This window comes from Rhinatrema bivittatum, chromosome 2 (assembly GCF_901001135.1).
Source record: "Rhinatrema bivittatum chromosome 2, aRhiBiv1.1, whole genome shotgun sequence".
Taxonomy (NCBI): Eukaryota; Metazoa; Chordata; class Amphibia; order Gymnophiona; family Rhinatrematidae; genus Rhinatrema; species Rhinatrema bivittatum.
Genome location: NC_042616.1, coordinates 287,818,510 through 287,838,778, shown reverse-complemented (window position 1 = coordinate 287,838,778; position 20,269 = coordinate 287,818,510). Strand labels below are relative to the sequence as shown.

Sequence of the window (20,269 nt, the reverse complement as noted above, 5' to 3'; positions counted from 1 at the left end):
TGCCTTCGGTCAGTGATAAATTGACAATTTTGGTGATGGTTTTTGATATGGTAGGTTCAATTGATTTGAGGGTTGTTATTGGGATGTTGTCTAATGGATGGCTGGCGGGGTTCATTTTATTTATTATAGATTGAATTTCAATGGTAGAGGCAGTGTCAAAGTTTGACCATGATGAGGTTATCTTGTTGTTAAGTTTGGTGTTCTGTTTGCTGTTGGTTAAGTTGAATTGGATTAGATGAGATATTTTGTTGTTGAAGAAATCAGCAAAGTCGTCACTTCCATGTTTGGTGCATGAAGACTTATCTTGTTATCTTATCTTATCAATATCTGTTACATCTCACACCTGTGCATAGGTGATTGTGAATTTGAATATATGTGTGTGTGTGTGTGGGGGGGGGGGGGTTGGATGAGGGGAGGGAATGGGGTTTTTTGCCCTGGCCTGTTCTTTGTGGATGGTGGCAATCAACACTTGGTATTTCTTTTGCTGATAGGAGTTTGCGCAACTGCAATTGTGTGACATGGGTGTGGGGATCTCATATTTTTGTGCGCATTTGGAGGACTTCCTCCTGTTTATACCCTTTTTTACTTGCAGTGGGGGGTGTCACAATTTTATTACATGGAATGTAGCTGGCCTAGGAACCCCTGTTAAGAGGGAAAAAGTACTGTCTCACTTAAATAGGTTGAAGTGCCAATTTGCATTTCTGCAAGAAACTCATATGACAGACCAGGAACACTCCAAGCTCCGAAAGAGATGGGTGTCACAGGTCTTTGCGGCACAAGGGACCTCTAAAGAATGTGGCGTGACCATCTTGTTTAATCACAATGTGGCTTTTCAACGTTCACAGGCTGTGTTGATCCTCAAGGCAGATACGTGGCTATCAGTGGCTAGCTATTCGGCAGGCCTATTAGATTGGCTTCTGTATATGCCTCCAACCACTATGACCATGGGTTTTTTTTTCTAAAATTATCACTGTGTTGGATTCTTTGGGATGGGATCCTTTAGTTATGGGAGGGGACTTTAACTGCATTGTTCACGGGGAGTTAGATAAGCAATCTCATTCTCCCTTTTCTGTTATGGGTGCCATAAAGTTATTCCTTTTCTCTTAAGCAGTTACATCTTCTAGATTCATGGTGTATCTTACATCCTGGGGAAGTGGGGTTCACTCATATTGCAAGGGCGCATGACACCAAATCCAGAATAGATTTTGTTATTTCTGAGTCCTATTTTCCTTCACGCTTATCATATTAGGCCTGATTGACCATGGACATGTCACCTGTGTATTAAATAATCTAACTTCTTTTTCAGGGAAGATGGACTGGAGGAAGCCCAGATGGTTGATTCAAGACAGAGAGTTTGAGACCTTTTTAGTTAAGAAATGGGAAGATTATGAGACAAATGATCATCTTCATATGGCAGATCCTGTTCTTTTTTGGGAGGCTGCCAAGGTAGTTTTTAGGGGTGAAATCATTAGCTATACTATCAAACGGAAAAAGGAGCTTGATCATGATAGTTAATCCCTCACTCGTAAACTGCAAGGTCGTTTGATCACTGATCATTCTCAAGAAACCCAATGGAAATTCTGGGCAACCTCCAAACTCTTAAATGATAAGTCACATCATCAGGCCACTTCTTCCCTTGCTAATTTATGGCATAAATTTTTCTTATATGGTAATACATCTGGGAGAATGCTGGCAAATTTGGTGAGGACTAAGCATTCCTCTTCTTTTGTTACTAACATTGCTAGTTCTAGGGTGTTTCCCTTACTTTCTCTCAGGAGATCAATAAAGTGTTCGTGGATTACTACCAGCAATTGTATTCTGCTGAAGATAGTGATTTCGAGACTATGGAAACGTTTTTGGGATGAGTACATTTTCCTCAGTTGTCCCCAACCCAAGTAGATGCCATGAATAAATCCATACATATTCAAGAAATTCAATACGTGATTGCAGAGCTTCCATTGTTGAAAGTCTCTGGGCCCTGATGATCTAATGGCTAGATTCTATAAAATTCTCAGTGAAGGCACCCATGGTTCTTAAAATGCTATCTAATACTATGGTCTTGTCATGCTGTATGCCTGGTTCTCTTAAAAGTACCCTGTTCCTTGTACAATGCTCTCATGTTCCATGTAAACCGATATGATGTACCCACGAATATCGGTATAAAAAAGTTCTAAATAATAATAAGTGCCAATATAATAGTCCTGCCCAAACCAGGGAAGGATCTATCACTGGTCACATCTTATCGGCCCATTTCTCTTTTAAATTTAGATATTAAGCTTTATGCTAAACAGCCAATAGGCGTAAGCTGATCATGCCATCCCTGATTAATGAGGGACAGGTAGGCTTTGTGCACAGTAGACGAGCAGGGGTAATGTTAGATGGGTCCTCACACTATTGGAAAACTGGAAACGACTGGGGGTTTTTAGACCCTGTTCTAATCAGTTTTGATGAGTGGACTTTTTTTGGAACATTTTTTTTTTACCCCGGTATGGGTTTCAAGGTTTCTTACTTCAAGTATTATATTCCAACCCGGAGGCGAGATTATGGGTAATTAATTTTCACAAGCCTTTCCCTTAACTAGAGGAACCAGACAGGGGTGTCCATTGTCCCCATTATTATTTATTTTGACTCTTGAAACATTAGTGTCAACACTTAACGTTATGCTCTCCGGGGACAAGACCTTAAATAAATTTCTTTTTCGTAAGGTTTTATTTGCAGGTGATACTTTACTTTTTCTGCCAAAGGCTCAAGAATATTTGCCTTGTACCCTGGAAATATTTACTTTTTGGTAGCTTCTCTGGGCTGCGTCTTAATCTGGACAAATTGGAAGCCCTGGATCTCTCAGGGGCCTTTCAACCACTTTGGCAGAATTTCCCAATAAATGGGCTTCGGGAGCCCCTAAATCTTTCGGGTTACATGTCCATGGAGATCCGGATATGTGGTATTCATTAAATATTGTACCTCTTATTTGCAGGGTTTAGGAAATCATGTGACCAGTGGATGCACTTCCCCGTTTCCTTCATGGGACGTATAGCACATAAAAATGATGCTTCTTCCTAAATTGCTATTTCTCTTGTAGATGCTCCCCATAGGAATGTTTTGCTGATTTCGCACATTTGGCTGAACTTTGTTTGGAAGAAGAAACATTGAATGTCCTGCATGCATCTTATGATCCCTAAGGAGGATATGGGGGGGGGGGGTGTTTCCAAATGTTCATTTTTACAATATGGCTTGTAATTTGTGGCAAGTAGGCGATTGGATAGTTAATGAAGGGCTATACTCTGACTTGGAACTGGAGAAAGCATTGGTTGCTCCCTGCTCCTTAATATATGTTATCCATGCTCCCCGAACATCTCTTCGTTACACTTGTTTAAATCATTTTGGATTAAAGCAGCTCGGGCTGCTTGGAAATTTTTAAGGGTTTTATTGTCGTTACCTTGAGAACGGTTATTTTTAATGTCACTTACAGGTAACCATGTTTCTCTCCCAGGTATATAGTGGCGTTTTATAGAGAACTTGACAGATCTCAGAAGGCTTTATTACCTTTTATAAATCTAGGTACTAAAAAGGTTCATGTATTCACCTACTGTATCTCTCGCTTGGGGTTTACACCGTACCATTTCCTTCATTATTTGCAAATTTATAGTTATATTATGTCCAATTTTCATTTGCAGTCGGACCAATATTCTTCAAGGGCTTTTCAACATTTTTATTTGGTATGTATACATACCAAGCATACTCTGTTGGGATTGTATACATTTTTACAATCTGTACAATCCTACAGGTTACTGGACTCTTTAGCTACTGCTTGGGGCAAGGAGTTATGGATTACCCTAGATGAGAATGATCTGTTTGTGTTAATTCTTTATATCGATCCTCCGAAGGGGTAGTATTTCGAGAACTTCAATTTAAACTGTTGAACCATTTGATGTATTCGTCCGTCCATGCCTTTAGGTTTGGAATTATTGCTCATGATAAATGTTTTAAATGTGAACATAGCGACAACGTTGAGTCATAGTTTTTGGAAGTGCCCTTATATTCAGAAATTTTGGGTGGATATATTTCACCTTGTGGGACAGTGATGGGGAACACCTATTGTCTGTTCTGCTGAGATATATATCCTGGGCTTGCTTTTGGAGAATGGATGCTTGGGAAAAGCTAGCAGCCTTTTTATCTATAAATGTTATCTTGTGGGGAAGCAGTGTATCCTCTTACAGTGGCTGGAGATACTCCCTCCCGCGAGTGACTTGTGGTATGATTTACTGTGTTTGGAATCCCGGTCTCTTAAATTTAAACCTTTTTCTTCCCTGTGGCACTTTACTGCTATTTGGATGCCCTTTATCTCATATGGATCCGGCTGGTGGGTGCTAAATTCAACAGCTACCTGTGGAAGGATACACTTTTCACACCTGTACTGTCTGCAGTCTGTGTAGACATACCTATTGTAATAGATCTCATGATCACTTGTATATCCACATTCTTGTTCAATTTTTGTTTCTTTTGCATCTCAGGGCTGGGGGGGGGGGAGGGGGGTTGGGTTTACTTTTGTGGGTCGCACTTACAATCCTTACTCTTGTTTTTGTTTCTTTGTACTAGACCACGCTTGTTTTTGTATTATGAATCAATGCTCAATAAAAATTACGTGAAAAAAAAGTGTGAAGTGAAGACCATGTTGCCACCCAATAAATTTCCTGCAGAGAAATCAGTTGACACTCCACCCAGGAGGTTGCCTGCGCCCTAGTAGAATGTGCCTACAACCCCCTCCAGAACTGACTGGCCCTTACAGATATAGGCTGAACTTATCACCTCCTTCAGCCATCTTGCAATTGTGCTCTTGGAAGCTTTATTTCCCTTCTTTGCTCCACTGAACAGGACAAATTAAGATGATCTGATTTCTGAAAGGCATTCATCACCTTAAGATACCACAAGAGAATTCACTGCACATCCAATAAGTGAAGCTGCCTTGCAAGAGGAGTATTTGACGACAAATGTGGAAAGGGCGGCAGCTCCACCATCTGGTTGAGATGAAATGAGGAAACAACCTTAGGCAAAAAGGAAGAAACCATACGTAATGATACACCATCCTCTGAAAAGCATACGAAAGGGTCCCTACACAATAATACTTAAAGCTCAGATATCCTCCTAGCGAAGCAAATGGCTATCAAGAAAACGGACTTCAAAGTAAGGTCATTCAAAGAAGGGGAAACCCACAAAGAACTCGAAGAACCAGATGAAGGTTCCAAGCTGGACATATCTTCTGGACGGGAGGACGCAGGTGTTTCACCCCCTTCAGAAAACACACAACATCCGGCTGAGATGCCAATGTTCTTCCATGCATCTTGCCTTGAAGACACCCTAAGGCTGCCACCTGAACTCAGAGGGAATTATAGACTAATCCGTTAGCTAATCTGCTTTGCAAAAAGACAAAAACCTGAAGACCCTCTACATGCAATGGCTGATCTCTTTCTGCAAACACGACGACTCAAATACTCTCCAAACCCGGATATAAGCCAGAGACATGGAAGCACTCCTTGCCTGGCTCAGAGTATCCTTTCAAGCAAAAACGTTGCTTTTCAAAAGCCAAGCTACAAGACAAAAGCGATCTGCCCAGTCTGAAAAGATGGGCTCCTGCGGCCACAACTCGTGCAGATGGGTCAAACATACGGGACCATCCATCACAAGATGAATCAGATCTGCAAACCACGGCCGGTGCAGCCACTCTGGTGCCCGAAAATCACCTTGCCCAGATGATGTTTGATGCAATGCAATACTCAACCTATGAGAGGCCACAGGGGAAACACAGAACAGCAGCTCTGTCAGCCATGGTTGGCCGAGGGTGTTGATGCCCTCGGAGCAGTCTTCTCTCAGGTGGCTGTAAAACCAAACTGCCTTTGCATTTCCTGGAACTGCCATGAGGTCTAACTCCGGCCTGCCTCATCTGGCTTGTATAAGGCCAAAGGCCTCTGCTGACAACTCCCACTCTCCCCAGATCCAGCTGTTGTCTACTGAGATAGATTGCCTGCATGTTGTCCACTTCAACCATATGAAACGCCGCCACTCCTGCAAGATGCTTCTACGCCCAAGTAAACAATTCCTGCGCCACCAGACAAATTTTGGTCCCAACTAGATGATTGATGTACACCACTATTGTAGCACTGTCCGCAAACACTCGTACGGTACATCCTTGAATGAGTGGAAGAAAGGCAAAAAAAGGCTTTGCGAACTGCTCTGGTCTTCAATTGGTTGATCGACAGGAACACCTCCTCTGTTCACTACTGACCATGAGCAGATTTCCCTTGACAAATCATCCCTAACCTGAGGCTGGCATCCGTGGTCACCACCACCCAGTCCAGTACCTCCAAGTCCATCTTTTCTCAAATTGGGACGAGACAGCCACCAAGAGAGACTGGATCTGACATACCCTGCAGCAGTAAAGGAAGCTGAAATTCCTCCGAGCATGGATTCCGATGGGATAAAAGCGCCCTCTGATGGGGGTCACATATGAGCAAAAGCCCATGGAACTAACTCCAGCACAGACGCCATAGAACCCAGAACCTGAAAACAGTCCCAGGCTCTGGGAACCGAAAGTTGCAGAAGTCGGAGCACCTGTGCCTGCAACTTGATCACGCTCTCCATTGTCAGAAACACCTTCTCAACTCTGGAATCTAACTGAGCTCCCAGATACTCCAACAACTGGGATGGCCATAAGTGACACTTTGCCAGATTCGCCACCCAGTTAGAGTGCAGCAGTTGCATGGCCCGTTGAACCAAATGACGATGCTCCACTTTCAACTTTGCCCTGATGAGCCAATCGTCCAGGTACAGGTGAACCAGGATTCCTTCTCTCCTAAGTGCTGCCACCACTACCACCATCACCTTCGTGAATGTCCGCAGCGCTGTCACCAACCCAAAGGGTAGGGCCTGAAACTAGAAATGCTCCCCTAGCACCATGAACCATAGGAATCTCTGATGGTTTGTTCTTATGAGAATGTGGAGATAGGCCTCCGTCAGATCCAATGATGCCAGAAACTCCCCCTTTCAAACTGCCGTAATCACCGTCCACAACATCTCCATCGGAAAACGCAGCACCTGGAGCACCGCATTGACCTTCTGAAGATCAAGGATGGGCCAAAAAGTCCCTCCTTTCTTAGGAACTACAAAATAAACTGAGTATCTTCCCCATCCCCACTTCTGAGGGGGAACTGGAACATTTGCATGCAGGCGCTGCAACTGTTGTAAAGTGTCCCATACCGCCTCCCACTTGGCTAGGGAGACGCCACGGGAGACCACATGGGCTTCCCTGAATGGACAAAAAAAGGGCTGATGTGCACAGAGCAGGAGAGAGATCTAGGGGTGATAGTGTTTAACAATCTGAAGTCGGCGAAACAATGTGACAAGGCGATAGCTAAAGCCAGAAGAATGCTGGGCTGCATAGAGAGGAATATAGAGTAAGAAAAGGGAAGTGATTATCCCCTTGTATAGGTCCTTGGTGAGGCTTCACCTGCAGTACTGTGCTCAGTTCTGGAGACCGAATCTCCGAAGGGACAGAGACAGGATTGGAGGCGGTCCAGAGAAGGGCGACCAAAAGGGTGGATGGTCTTCATCGAATGACTTATGAGGAGAGATTGAAGAATCTAAACATGTACACCCTGGAGGAAAGGAGGAGCAGAGGTGATATGATACAGACTTTCAGATACTTGAAAGGTTTTAATGATCCAAAGATAACGACAAACCTTTTTCGTTGGAAAAAAAATCAGCAGAACCAGAGGTTATGATTTAAAACTCCAGGGAGGAAGACTCAGAACCAATGTCAGGAAGCATTTCTTCACGGAGAGGGTGCTGGATGCCTGGAATGCCCTTCCGGAGGAAGTGGTGAAAACCAGAACTGTGAAGGACTTCAAAGGGGCGTGGGATAAACATTGTGGATCCATAAAGTCTAGAGGATGCGAATGGTGGCTCGCAGGAATGACGGCTACTACCCGGAGACAATACCCTTATTCAATAAACATACACACTGTTAATGCGACTCCAACATTGCTCTAAGCTACAACGGCAAGAGGAAATGTGGAAAAAAGGATTTGTATTCACAAAATAAGTGGGGAGTAGCTTGCTTGTTACAGTGGTTACTACCCCAAACCAAATAAGCCTGATACTTCACTTTCAATGCATATTCAGCATAGCTCTCTGCTTCAACAGCAGGGGAGAAAGACAGATATTTCACGCATATCCAGCATAGCTCTCTGCCTCAGGGAGCCCTCTTCATAGGAATCTTCTTTCTTCTAAACTTAAATATCACTTTTCTTTTTTTTTAAACTCCAGACTTCAGGTATGCACCTCTATCATCTGCTGGAGACAGAGAAATAGTGAGGGACTGCAGGTGACACTCTGTTATGTAGCAGTGTCTGCAAAGTTTTTATTCTCTGCCTCCATCTGCTGACAAGGATGCAAAACCCACTTGTCTGCATTGATCTGGGGTATGAACAGGAACATCTCCCGTTTACGGATATTGGTTTTGAGTTTTCAATTAGAGTATATTAACATCCTAAAATGGTATTCATAAGAATTTTTTTCACACTTCTTTATAGAGCAGTACTACTTACACTAAATGGTTTCAGCCTCAGTTTCATTTTCAAATAAGCTAATAAAATAATTTAACACTTAGCTTATTTAAAAGCTAAGGAAAAAATGACAAGATTTCTGACCAAATGCTCAGAAATAATATTATAATCTAACAAGTCTTTATACAGTCTGGTTGTGTGCAGTGCTTCAGCAAATGCTGACAACTTTAATTTTATGTTAAAAAATGTATATATTTAACATTAATGAAAAATATAAAGTGAGCACAGTACTATAATTGATGTAATTCTATAAATTAATACAAGACATGTGAACACTTACGATCCAATGGCTCAGAGTTGGTCAGGTGCTTTTTAAACTGTTCATTCAAATCCTTGCTTACACCAATATCTTGAAACATTCTTTGAAGTTTAGAAGTATATTCAAAGCCACATGCTTGCTGTAAGAAGTACAAATATCTGTTTGCAAATAGGTATTTTAGATTCATATACAGATACATATGAACTATACTCCAAACCTTAAATGACTGCATTCCTATTTATACTACAACACTCAAACTTTATTTAACTTGATTATGCAGGTATATATTTATGCTGCATTAATAAAACCAAATAGACCATTGTGAGGCATTTAAGACTACAGCAAATAGTACAAGTAATTTTAGTGCAGGCAAATAAAAATTATAACCTTCTACTATCCTTGTCTATTTTGCTTCAAAATAATTCCTGAAGTGGAAATTCTGCTTCATTGATTGTATACTGCACTGCCCAATAATTACATGATTTGGTCAATTCTGAAAATGTATTTGTGTTTCAAAAATTCTTGTAGTATTTCAACTTTCTTGACCAAATGTATAATAATGCATCCTACCAAAATAGAAATAACTAAATACAAAATGAATTTGCTCTTTAGTTTTCCCAGCAAATTCCTTTGGTCCATTATATGTCTCTCATCCCTGATAGATTCTAGGAACAGCAGCATACAAAACAGAGACTCTCCAATCAGACCTAACAGAGGTGGATGAGAACATAAATGCCATTTTGGGACAAACCAAACTTGTGGCCATCCAGGCCATAAGGACCCAGCAGGATCCCAGAACAGGTCCAATCCTCCTTGCTCATAACTAGATAAGTAGTAGCTTTTCCAAGACTGCAATGCTAAAAATGTTCCTTCCCTGTACCTTTACAAGTTCGCTCTTTTTTTTTTTTTTTTTTTTGAGATGGGGAAACCAGAACGATATGCAGTACGAAAGGTGTGGTTGCACCATGGATCAACACAATGGCATTATGATATCTTTTGTTTTATTTTCCATATCTTTCTATTCCTGTTTTTATTTTCATTTTCCATTCCTAACATTCTATTTGCCACCATGCACTGAGCAGAGGATTTCAAGGTACTGTCCAAAGGAACTCCAAGATCCTTTTCCTGGTATGTGACACCTAATATGCAATTCAGTATCATGAACCTACAAGTTTGGATTATTCTTCCCTATATGCAACACTTTGATTTGTCCACATTATATGTCATCTGCCATTTAGAAGCCCAATCCCCCAGTCTTGCAAGGTCCTCTTGCAATTTTTCACAATCAGCTAGTGATCTAACAACCTTGAATAAATGTGTCATCTGCAAATTTAATCATTCCCTTTGCTGCACATTACCCTGAAAAAATAACAGATGAAATATTACCTTCAATAACAAGCTATTTCTTTATAGCGCACAATGCATCATAACGTTTTAGTCAGCTATGCTAAAATACTACTTTAAATTTCTGTCTTTAATATATTATGCTGGGGGGGGGGGGCGGGAGATGGACCTCAAGCTTGTTCTGCTCATACTAATTTGAAAATCCCACTCTGTCAAAGAGGTCACTTTTTAAAACACTTAATATTAATCTTAGGTCAATCTCAGATTGACCTAATTTTTAATTCCCAAAATTTCAGGATCTTTGGCATGCATTTTTAAAAAACATTTCCAGGTAAGAACCAGAAGTAACCATTGAGAATTGCTCTCTAGAAAAATGCATACATGTTAATGTACATTTTGTGTTGAATAATCTGCAGTTACATTTGACTAATTCAACCTTTAACCATATTTACTCCTGCTGGTAACAGCACATCCTGAAACTTTTAGGTTTTATAGATCAAAAGAAAAAATTATAAATATCAATCTTTAAGACTAAATCTCAGACAAGAATGGAACAGTAGTCACATCTGTCATTCAGTGATTACTGATAACAGTAAGCAAACTTTCAAATAACCCTATTCAAATACCATCTTCTTTATAAACCCATTGTGTGAACAAACCAAAAATATAGCTGAATACAGAGGATACTTTATCAGCTGACAAAATGTTGAGAAAGTAAGCTTGCAGGACAGACCAAGGCCCACCTCTGAGAGATCTCGGAAATCACCTCAGGAATTCTCAGCTGGGGGAAGGACCATTAAATGTCATCCTAGGAACTTGATCTTTCTCCAATTTAAAACTAAAATTTCCTCTTCTAACGAGTACTGTGACCAGACCGGGACAGCAAAATCAACATTTGCTAGGAGACAAGAGATACTGGATGGCTGAGGTCACTGCAGGGGTATATATCTAGGGTGACATCAGCTTTGAAACCTGACTCCGTCTCCATCTGCTAGCAGGGGAGCACATAACCCATTGATCCTGAGTCCATCTGGCTATATTTTATTTAAAAATGTATATACTGCATAATTAGCGGTAAGAAAAAAGGCATGAAAGACCACAGTAGACTCAAAACTTTACATTTTAACCATTTATCCTACTTAAAAGCATCCTCTCTACCCATTTTCTTTCTTGGTTTTCGTTTAATTTGATTTGTTGCAAGTTAGCAGCACTTTCTTTAGATTTTTTGAGCAGAGAATTCATGGAAACATCTATTCAATTCTGCAACATTTTCAAAATCTCTGGGACTGAAAAGTTGCATGTAACCCTCAAAACAGAATGGTGCAGAATAAACAATTGGTACGTTGCTCCATCTACCTTCTTGGTCAAGGGTTTTACAATTGCTGCAATGATAGGTGGTGGAAGGAAAAGAAGAATAAGAGAAAACCACCAACAACCTTAAGTTTGGAGATCATGCTTGCCTCCGCGTCGTCACTAGCACTGTTCTGGTGTACCAGCCTCTTTGCCAGCATCTTCGCATAGAACTTCTGAAACACATCTTTATCTTCTATGTACTTGAACACGACCATCTGGAACAGTGGAACATTTTGCAGAACTCAGTACAAATTCCCAGGCTTTGCACTGACATACAACATTAGACCACCAAAGCAATTTACAAGATATTTTGCTCACATTTACTTTAGAAGGTCAACACTTGTTCTTTACCAAGTGTTTTGAGAACCTCAAAACATCAAGGAAAAGGGAACACAGATATGTGAACTACCACAGAGTTGTCCATGGTTTAATTTGAGAGCTTAATGTTCTTATTTATTTATTTATTTATTTATTTATTTATGAGTTGCCAAAGGCTCCAGGCAGCGTACAACATAATCCTAATCAACAAATAAACAAGCACCAGTACCTGCTCAACTGTTCGACATAATGATTTGCTTATTTCTTTTAGTTCAATTATTTTCCCTTTTTAGTCTTATTCCAATGTTTCCTTTATTCTGTCAATGTATCATTTTTTACATTTTTTGAATAAAAAGTATGCATCTTATTATGCCTGCAAGGACCAGGACAGCAGCACCTTTAATACAATTAATTTTGTAATAGGGGAAAATGGCTCAGGGGGTAGAACTTTTAAAAACCCTCAACATAATTTCATAAAGTCAGAGCTAAAGAGGAAACAATTACTGATGGTTTTTATCTACCCAATGAATTATCTAAAAATAAAAAAAACTCTTTTTGCTAATATTACTGTTAACAGTCTTCATTCTAGATTGCGAAGATCTGATCGGTACAGATTGAACAATTTGATAGAATTTTAAGTAAATGATCATGAAATTGTTTTTCTTAATGGTATCTTACCACTTGGTTAAGTGTATCTTCTAGCTCTGCTTCTTCTGGATTCTTTGAGCTAGGGTCAAAAAATTGTAATATAATCATTATAATTCAATAGAAACAGCAACATTCAGAGAGACAGAGGCTATTACGTATATTCTATGTTACCCTGCAGAGAAAATATCAACTGTACCTATTCTTGCAGGAAAACTATTAGTTGTATATATCTGTTTACTAGAGTAGAAAAAAGTAGGGCACAAAAGTCATTTTCAGGCAAAATATCAACACATCTGTATAAACAGGATGGTTTTATTCTGTTTCTTCAGAAAATTTAAATCAGAGAAAAACTTGTCTTTTTGTATAACTGACAAGTAATGCCATTTAGATTAGGACTACTCCAGTTTTATTATCTGCAGTCATAAACTAGTATTGGTTTAATAGCCAAGGTAATTTTTAATTTTATATTTTTCTTAATGAAAGAAAACTTGCCACAAGAGAGCAACCAATAAGCCCAAAAAGCAGCACCACTCATATTTAAAACCTCTTTCAAGCTCCAGCATTGTGAAGATATGAAAGATACAGCGGAACTAGAAAAGGTACAGATAAGTGACAAAAGTGATAAAAGGGATGGAACATTTCCATTACAAGGAAAGGCTAAAGAGGTTAGGGCTCTTCAGCTAGAAGAAGAGATGAATAAGGAGAGATATATATGATATAAGTCTATAAAATCATTGGTTACTTACTCTTTCAAAAAATAAAAATACAAGAGGACACTCCATAAAGTTACTAAATTGCACATTTAAACATATTAGAGAAAATATTTTTTCACTCAGCACACAAGTTCTGAAATTCATTGCCAGAGGATGTGATAGCTGCAATTAGCATAGCTGGGTTTAAAAAAAAGTTTTGGACAAGTTCCTGGAGGGAAAGTCCATAACCTATAGGTAGATTTGGAGAAAACTACTCCTCATCCCTGAGACAAGCAGCATAGAATCCATCTATTTGGGATTCTGCCAGGTACTTGCCACCTGGATTAGCCACTGCTGGAATGGGATACTGGGCTTGATGGATTCTTGGTCTGACCGGGTATGACAGTTCTTACCTTCTTAAGAAAGAGAAAAGCATAAGACCAATGAGGGCAGAATGCTGAAACTATACCACTACAATAATAGGTGCTGCCCCTGCACAACTATCAGCTCACTGCCCCTCCTCGCATGCCATCAACCCCTTTCCAAGCCCTGATGTTCAACATTTTTGATACGTTTCAATAAATCACCTATACCTTTTCTTCAGCAAGGAGTCACAGTATCGTGCCAGCAGCTCAGGGGATTTACTTGATGATTGTGCCATTTTCGTTACCGCATTGTTATTTATAAAACGACCACAAGCCTGTATGCCACAGAGACAAAGAATTTTTTTTTAAATGGTTCCCAAATCATTAGACAGATCGGCTGTAAAAGTCTGGGACATGGGACGCCTGCACTGTTCAACCATCAGCTAGATTCAGCAGGTATTATCCGACAATACAAACCTGCTAGACCTTGCAGCTGATGTAGCATACTTACAAAACACAATTATAATGCTAAATGATAAGAATTGGGGCTTTTATATAGTTTCCTACTCAGAACACCTTACAGTAAATATATAACCATCAACTAAAACTAACATCTTATTTCATGTTTGCCATAAAATAATAAGTTTCATCACTTGTGGCTCACAACCATGCCTACTGAAAAAGGCACCAGAGTTTCATTTTCCTACCTTATCTAGTGCAGCCACAAAACCAGCATCATTGTTGAATGCAGACATGACTAGTGCATTGTATTTCTTATGAACATCCAAAACTGTCTGTACATACATTTTGGGATCCTGGAAAAGAAAAACAGAGTAATAGTTTCAAATGGGTTCAATGTTCTACTGTTACAAGGGCTAAAAGCACCACTGCTATATTAGTTATAATGGATGCCAGTGAGAATGAAGCTGAAATTTAAAGCAATTCTGTTGATTTTCAAGGTGGTAAAGGAAAAGGGGGCAGGATACCTGCGGCAAATGTTGAAACCTTTATGTACCATCACGAAGGCTTTTGTCTGAAAATGCAATCTCCTGCAAATTCCAGCCTGGAGAAAAGGATGCAAGGTGAAAAGCCATAAGAGAATGTTTTCAGTGATGGGGGCAGAACTTTGGAACTCGGCTCCAAGGGAGGTTAGGTTGGAGGGAAATTATCATTTAAGAAAAAGGTGAAAACATGGCTTTCCAGGCAGTAAATAATTTTTAGGTGTGGGTGGGAAAGGAGTACAGAAGACCCTAAGAAGTACTATGAAGAGAAGATGAGGGAGACTTATGTCAGCAATATTTCTTCTCTGTGGGGTGGGAGAGCAATGATGGGGCAGAAATAAGAGTATATGTATTTTAAGGAGGGTTGGGGGTATGGGATTTGAAGGCTTTAATGATGAAATTGTGTGCTTTTATTTGTTGTAAACTGCCTTGATCTGCTCTGTAAGTTTGGTATGTGCAGTATATAAATATTAAATGAATATGAAATGAAATCTCAAAGAACACCTGGCATTTCATATGTTGTCCACATAGATTAATTGAAAATACCTTCTCAATGCTCCAACACCAGTTCAGTCAATCACCAGAAATGTATACCATTCATTTCCACACCAGTCAAATTTTGGTGGCACTAATGCACCCTATACTACTTGACTGCCAAAAAACTTATGAGCCCACAACTTCAGCCACCGCTGAGCCAATCCTGCTGATTGGGTTCTTACTACCTCAGCACTAGGCGCTTGACTTATCATATATTTATTTATTTAAAACGATTTATTTTCCGCACTCTAACATTTGAGGTGGGGTACAATTGGACAATCATAAAATAAGTAACAAAAATATTCAAAGAAACAACATGGCAACAGCATACCATTATACAAGAAAACCATTCGAGCAAATGAGCTGTTGAGAGTAATGCTTTATATCAGGATCAGTTTGACAAGTCAAATGCTTTCTTAAAAAGATAAGTCTTAGGACTCTCTTTAAACATGTGCAGGTCAACTGAAAGGTATAGCAAATGTTGCTTACCTGTAACAGGTGTTCTCACAGGACAGTAGGATGTTAGTCCTCACATATGGGTGACATCACAGGATGGAGCCCAATCATGGAAAACTTCTATCAAAGTTTCTAGAACTTTGACTGGCCCCTACTGGGCATGCCCAGCATGGCATTAACCCTGCAGCCAGCAGGGGTCCCCTTCAGTCTTGTTAAAAAAGCTACAGGTAGTGTCGAAAATAAAATAAGAAAACGTTACGAATCCAGCACCGCAGGACAGCAGGAGGGTTTCGTGAGGACTAACATTCTGCTGTCCTGTGAGAACACCTGTTACAGGTAAGCAACATTTGCTTTCTCACAGGACAAGCAGGATGGTAGTCCTCACATATGGGTGAGTACCGAGCTGAGGATGTCCGATTATGCACCAAATGTACCCGAGACGTGCAACAGGCACAACAACTGGGGTGGAATTTGGTCGAGGGCATCCTGAACCCTAACGGGCAGGCGGAAGAGTGTTGGTACGTCAAGTTGTGAATAGGTTACGCAGAACAGATTGGCAGAAAATGGAATCTTGTCTTCCGGCTTTGTCCAAGCAATAGTGGGCTGTAAAAGTATGGAGAAAACTCCAGGTGGCAGCCCTGCAAATGTCAGGAAGCGGCACCAATCCATGGCCCTCACAGAGTGTGCTTTAACACGGTCTTGAAGTGGAATGCCCGCTTGCTGATAGCAAAAGGATATGCAGTCCGCCAACCAGGAGGAGAGAAACTGTTTACCCACAGGCTGCCCCGATTTGATAGGATGGAAAGAGACAAACAATTGAGTGCTTTTCCTGTGGGCAGCTGTACGGTCTAGGTAGAATGCTAGAGCCCGTTTGCAGTCAAGGGTCGGCAGAGCCTGCTCTCCTGGATTGGAATGGGGCCTGGGGAAAAAGGTAGGTAGTATAATGGATTGATTGAGATGAAACTCCGAAACTACTTTAGGCAAGAATTTAGGGTGAGTGTGGAGTACTGCCCAGTCCTGCAGAAGTTTAGTGTAAGGCGGATAGGTAACTAAGAGCCTGTAATTCACTAACTCTGCGAGCCGAAGTGATTGCCAAAAGGAAAATCACTTTCCATGTGAGATATCGAAGGTCACAGGATTGAAGAGGCTCGAATGGTGGTTTCATGAGCCGACCCAGAACTAGATTGAGGTCCCAAGAAGGGGCCGGAGGACGTAGAGGCGGCTTGAGGTGAAGCAAGCCTTTCAAAAAATTGTTACAAGGGGTTGTACTGATATGCGAACATCCTCGACACCTTTATGGAAGGCGGCTACCACACTGACATGCATCCTGATGGAGGAAGTTTTCAGACCTGACTCTGACAAGTGCCAGAGATAGTCCAGAAACTTCGTGATTGCACAGGTAAAGGGGTCAAGGAATTGAGAAGAGCACCATGATGTAAACCTGTTCCATTTGTAAGAATATGATTTTCTCGTGGAAGGCTTCCATGAAGCAATCAGGACACGGGAAACTGGTTCAGAAAGATTAAGTGGTTGAAGGATTAACCTTTCAACATCCATGCCGTCAGGGACAAGGATTGAAGATTGGGGTGGCCTAGGCACCCGTCGTTTTGAGTGATTAGAAGCGGGTCCTTTCCCAAGGGAATGTACCTGCAAATGGAGAGATCCTGAAGTATTGGAAACCACACTTGGCGCGGCCAGTGGGGTGCTATCAGGATCATAGTTCCCTTGTCCTGACGTAACTTCACGAAAGTCTTCGAGAGAAGTAGAAGTGGAGGGAATGCATATAGGAGACTGGTTGCCCATGATAGGGAGAATGCGTCTCTTGGCTGATAGTGTTGGCTGCGAGTGAGAGAGCAGAAGTTGTCTACTTTGCGATTTTGAGGTGATGCAAAGAGGTCTATTTGAGGATGACCCCATTGTTGGAAGATCGAGTTCGCTACTGAGGGGTTGAGAGATCACTCGTGCGGTTGAAAGGTGTGACTCAGTTTGTCTGCCAACACATTTTCCACTCCTGGCAAGTAGGTGGCCCTGAGGTACATCGAGTGGGAGAGGGCCTCCGCTCATATCTGCGCAGCTTCCTGACACAGAAGGTAGGAGCCCGTCCCTCCCTGTTTGTTGATGTACCACATGGCCACCTGGTTGTCCGCCTGGATCAGGATGACTTGATTGGAGAGGCGATCCTGAAATACCCTGAGAGCATATCTGATTGCTCGCAGCTCCAGGAAATGTATTTGGTGTTTGGCTTTCTCTGGAGATCCTTGTGTCTGCAGATCGGCCACGTGAGCTCCCCAGCCGAGGTTGGAAGCATCGGTGGTGAAAGTTATTTGAGGGTCTGGAGTCTGGAAGGGCAAGCCCTGGAGGAGATTGACCTGATTTCTCCACCAGGCGAGAGAGACTGAAGGAGTGAGTTGGTTATGTGGACAATGGTCGACAGGGGCTGAATGGATTGAGTCCATTGTGATCTTAGAGTCCACTGCATGACTCTCATGGCCAAGCGGGCCATTGGGGTGACCTGAAATGTGTCCCAGGAGAATGAGAAAGTGGTGTGCAGTCGTGGAGTGCCGAGACTGCAGCTGGTATGCAAGAGACACGAGAGTGAGAGCTCGCTATCGAGGCAGAAAAGCCTTTGCCTGCAAGGTGTCCAAATCTGCCCCAATGAACAATAAGGTTTGAGATGGGACTAAGTAGGATTTGTCGTAATTGACAAGAAATCCGGTGAAATTAGAGTGTGTAAAGTAATATGTAGGGACGACAGAGCAGCTTGCTGAGTGGGAGCCCTGATTAACCAATCATCTAGAAGTAGACATGAACACCTTGAGACCTGAGAAAGGCTGCAACTACAACGAGGCATTTTGTGAAGACTCGTGGTGCAGACGGGAGGCTGAATGGAAGCACTCGGTACTGATAGTGCTTGGGGCCTATTAGAAACCTCAGGTATTGGCGATGAGATGGAATTATCGCGATATGAGTGTATGCATCCTGGAGGTCTAGAGAGCAGAGCCAGTCTCCTTTATAGAAGAGGAAGAAGAGAGCCCAAGGTTACCATTTTGAACTTCTCTCGCTGGAGGTACTTGCTGAGGGCACGTAGATCCAGAATTGGACGAACGCCTCCTGATTTTTTGGGGATTAGAAAGTACCGGGAGTAGAACCCTAGGCCTTGCTGGGAATAGGGCACTGGTTCTATAGCCTTGGACTGGAGGAGGGAGACCTCCTGTTCCAGAAGGATGGAGTGATCGGATGTTCTCCACGTCGGTAGAGGTGGGGAGTCCGGTGGAATGGAGAGAAAGTTCAGACGATAACCTTGAGCAATTATCGCTAGGACCCACTGGTCTGAGGTGATTGAGTGCCACCTGTTGTTGAAATGGCAATCGACCTCCCACTGGAATGTGGGGCAAAGGAAGCTGGCTGCTGCTCTCCATGCAGGAGCCAAAAACCGGAAGCAGGGCCTGGCTGAGGAGCTGCTTGCAGTTTTTCTTTTCGTGTCTGACGAGACTGAGCTTTTGGAAACGATCTCATAGAACGGTTTCTAGTTGGTGGCGGGTAAAACTTCTTCGGGCGGAAGAATGACTTCTTAGAGTCCTTTCGGAAGGGCTGATTTGAAGAGTACTCAGAAGGCATCAGAGAGAGCTGTCTTAGGGTCTCATGATGGTCCTTGAGTTCCGCCACTGTCCGTTGAATCTGCTCGCCAAACAGATTATCTCCTACACAGGGCAGGTCGGATAATCTGTCTTGTACTTCAGGGCGAAAGCCGGAAGACTTGAGCCTGGCCCATCATCTTGCCGAGATAGCAGCTGCAGATACCCTGGTAGCAGTGTCAAAGATATCGTAAGATGATCTGATCTCATGCTTGCCTGCCTCAAAACCCTTGTTTACTTGGGTTTGGAGTTGCTTTTGAAATTGCTGAGGCAGGGAGTCTTAAGTCTTGTATCTGCTTAAATAAGACCCTATTATATTGGGTCATATAGAGCTGATAAGAAGCAATTCTGGAGATGAGCATTGATCCCTGGAAGACACTGCAACCAATGGCATCTAGAAATTTCTGTTCCTTGCCTGGGGGAAAGAAGTGTGAGGTTTTGATCTCCTTGCTCTTTTCTGGGCAGATTAGACAACCACAGATTGGTGATCCAATTGAGGTTTGCGAAAGCCTGGAGCTGACTGAATGAGATAGGTGGTGTCAGCTTTCCTGTGGACTGGAGCCACAGAGCCAGGATGTTCCCAGTTCTTTTTGAGGAGATCCAGAAGAACCTGGTGGATAGGGATGGAGGTTATTTCCTTGGGAGCATCCAGGAATTGTAACAGCTCCATCATTTGATGCCTGTCATCTTGTTCAGTCTTAATTGGAAGGGAACCAATTCAGACATCTCTTTCACAAAATTTATAAAGGAAAGGTCCTCTGGAGGAGAACGCTTTCTGCTTTCAGTAGGTGAAGGTGGTGAAGGCAAATCGGTGTCTGGTGAAGAATCATCAGTCCAGGTGTCATAGGGATCAGTACCTGCTCCTCTAGGAACTAGAGGAGGACGGGGTGGTGGGACTCCCGAAGGTCCTGGTCGAGGCTCCGAAGGACTCGAAGGAATAACGGGAGGCACAGATGAAGGCATCTAAGGCACCGGTGCAGGCATCGAGGGCATCGATGGATGGCTCGGTGGTGCCGATGGACGCGTCGGCACCGATGGGTGGA

At 42.1% G+C, this 20,269-nt stretch overlaps 1 protein-coding gene across 1 annotated transcript in view; it reads right to left on the bottom strand.

Annotated features, from left to right (window-relative positions):
* The window catches only part of CUL1 (cullin 1), a 359,727-nt gene that overhangs the window by 172,892 nt on the left and 166,566 nt on the right, over nt 1–20,269 (bottom strand). The window contains exons 10-14 of the mRNA XM_029589582.1: nt 14,305–14,412; nt 13,826–13,932; nt 12,571–12,619; nt 11,658–11,789; nt 8,899–9,016 (exon numbers count right to left, since the gene is read on the bottom strand). Coding sequence (XP_029445442.1) covers nt 8,899–9,016; nt 11,658–11,789; nt 12,571–12,619; nt 13,826–13,932; nt 14,305–14,412 — 514 coding nt within the window. The remainder of the gene's footprint in view (nt 1–8,898; nt 9,017–11,657; nt 11,790–12,570; nt 12,620–13,825; nt 13,933–14,304; nt 14,413–20,269) is intronic.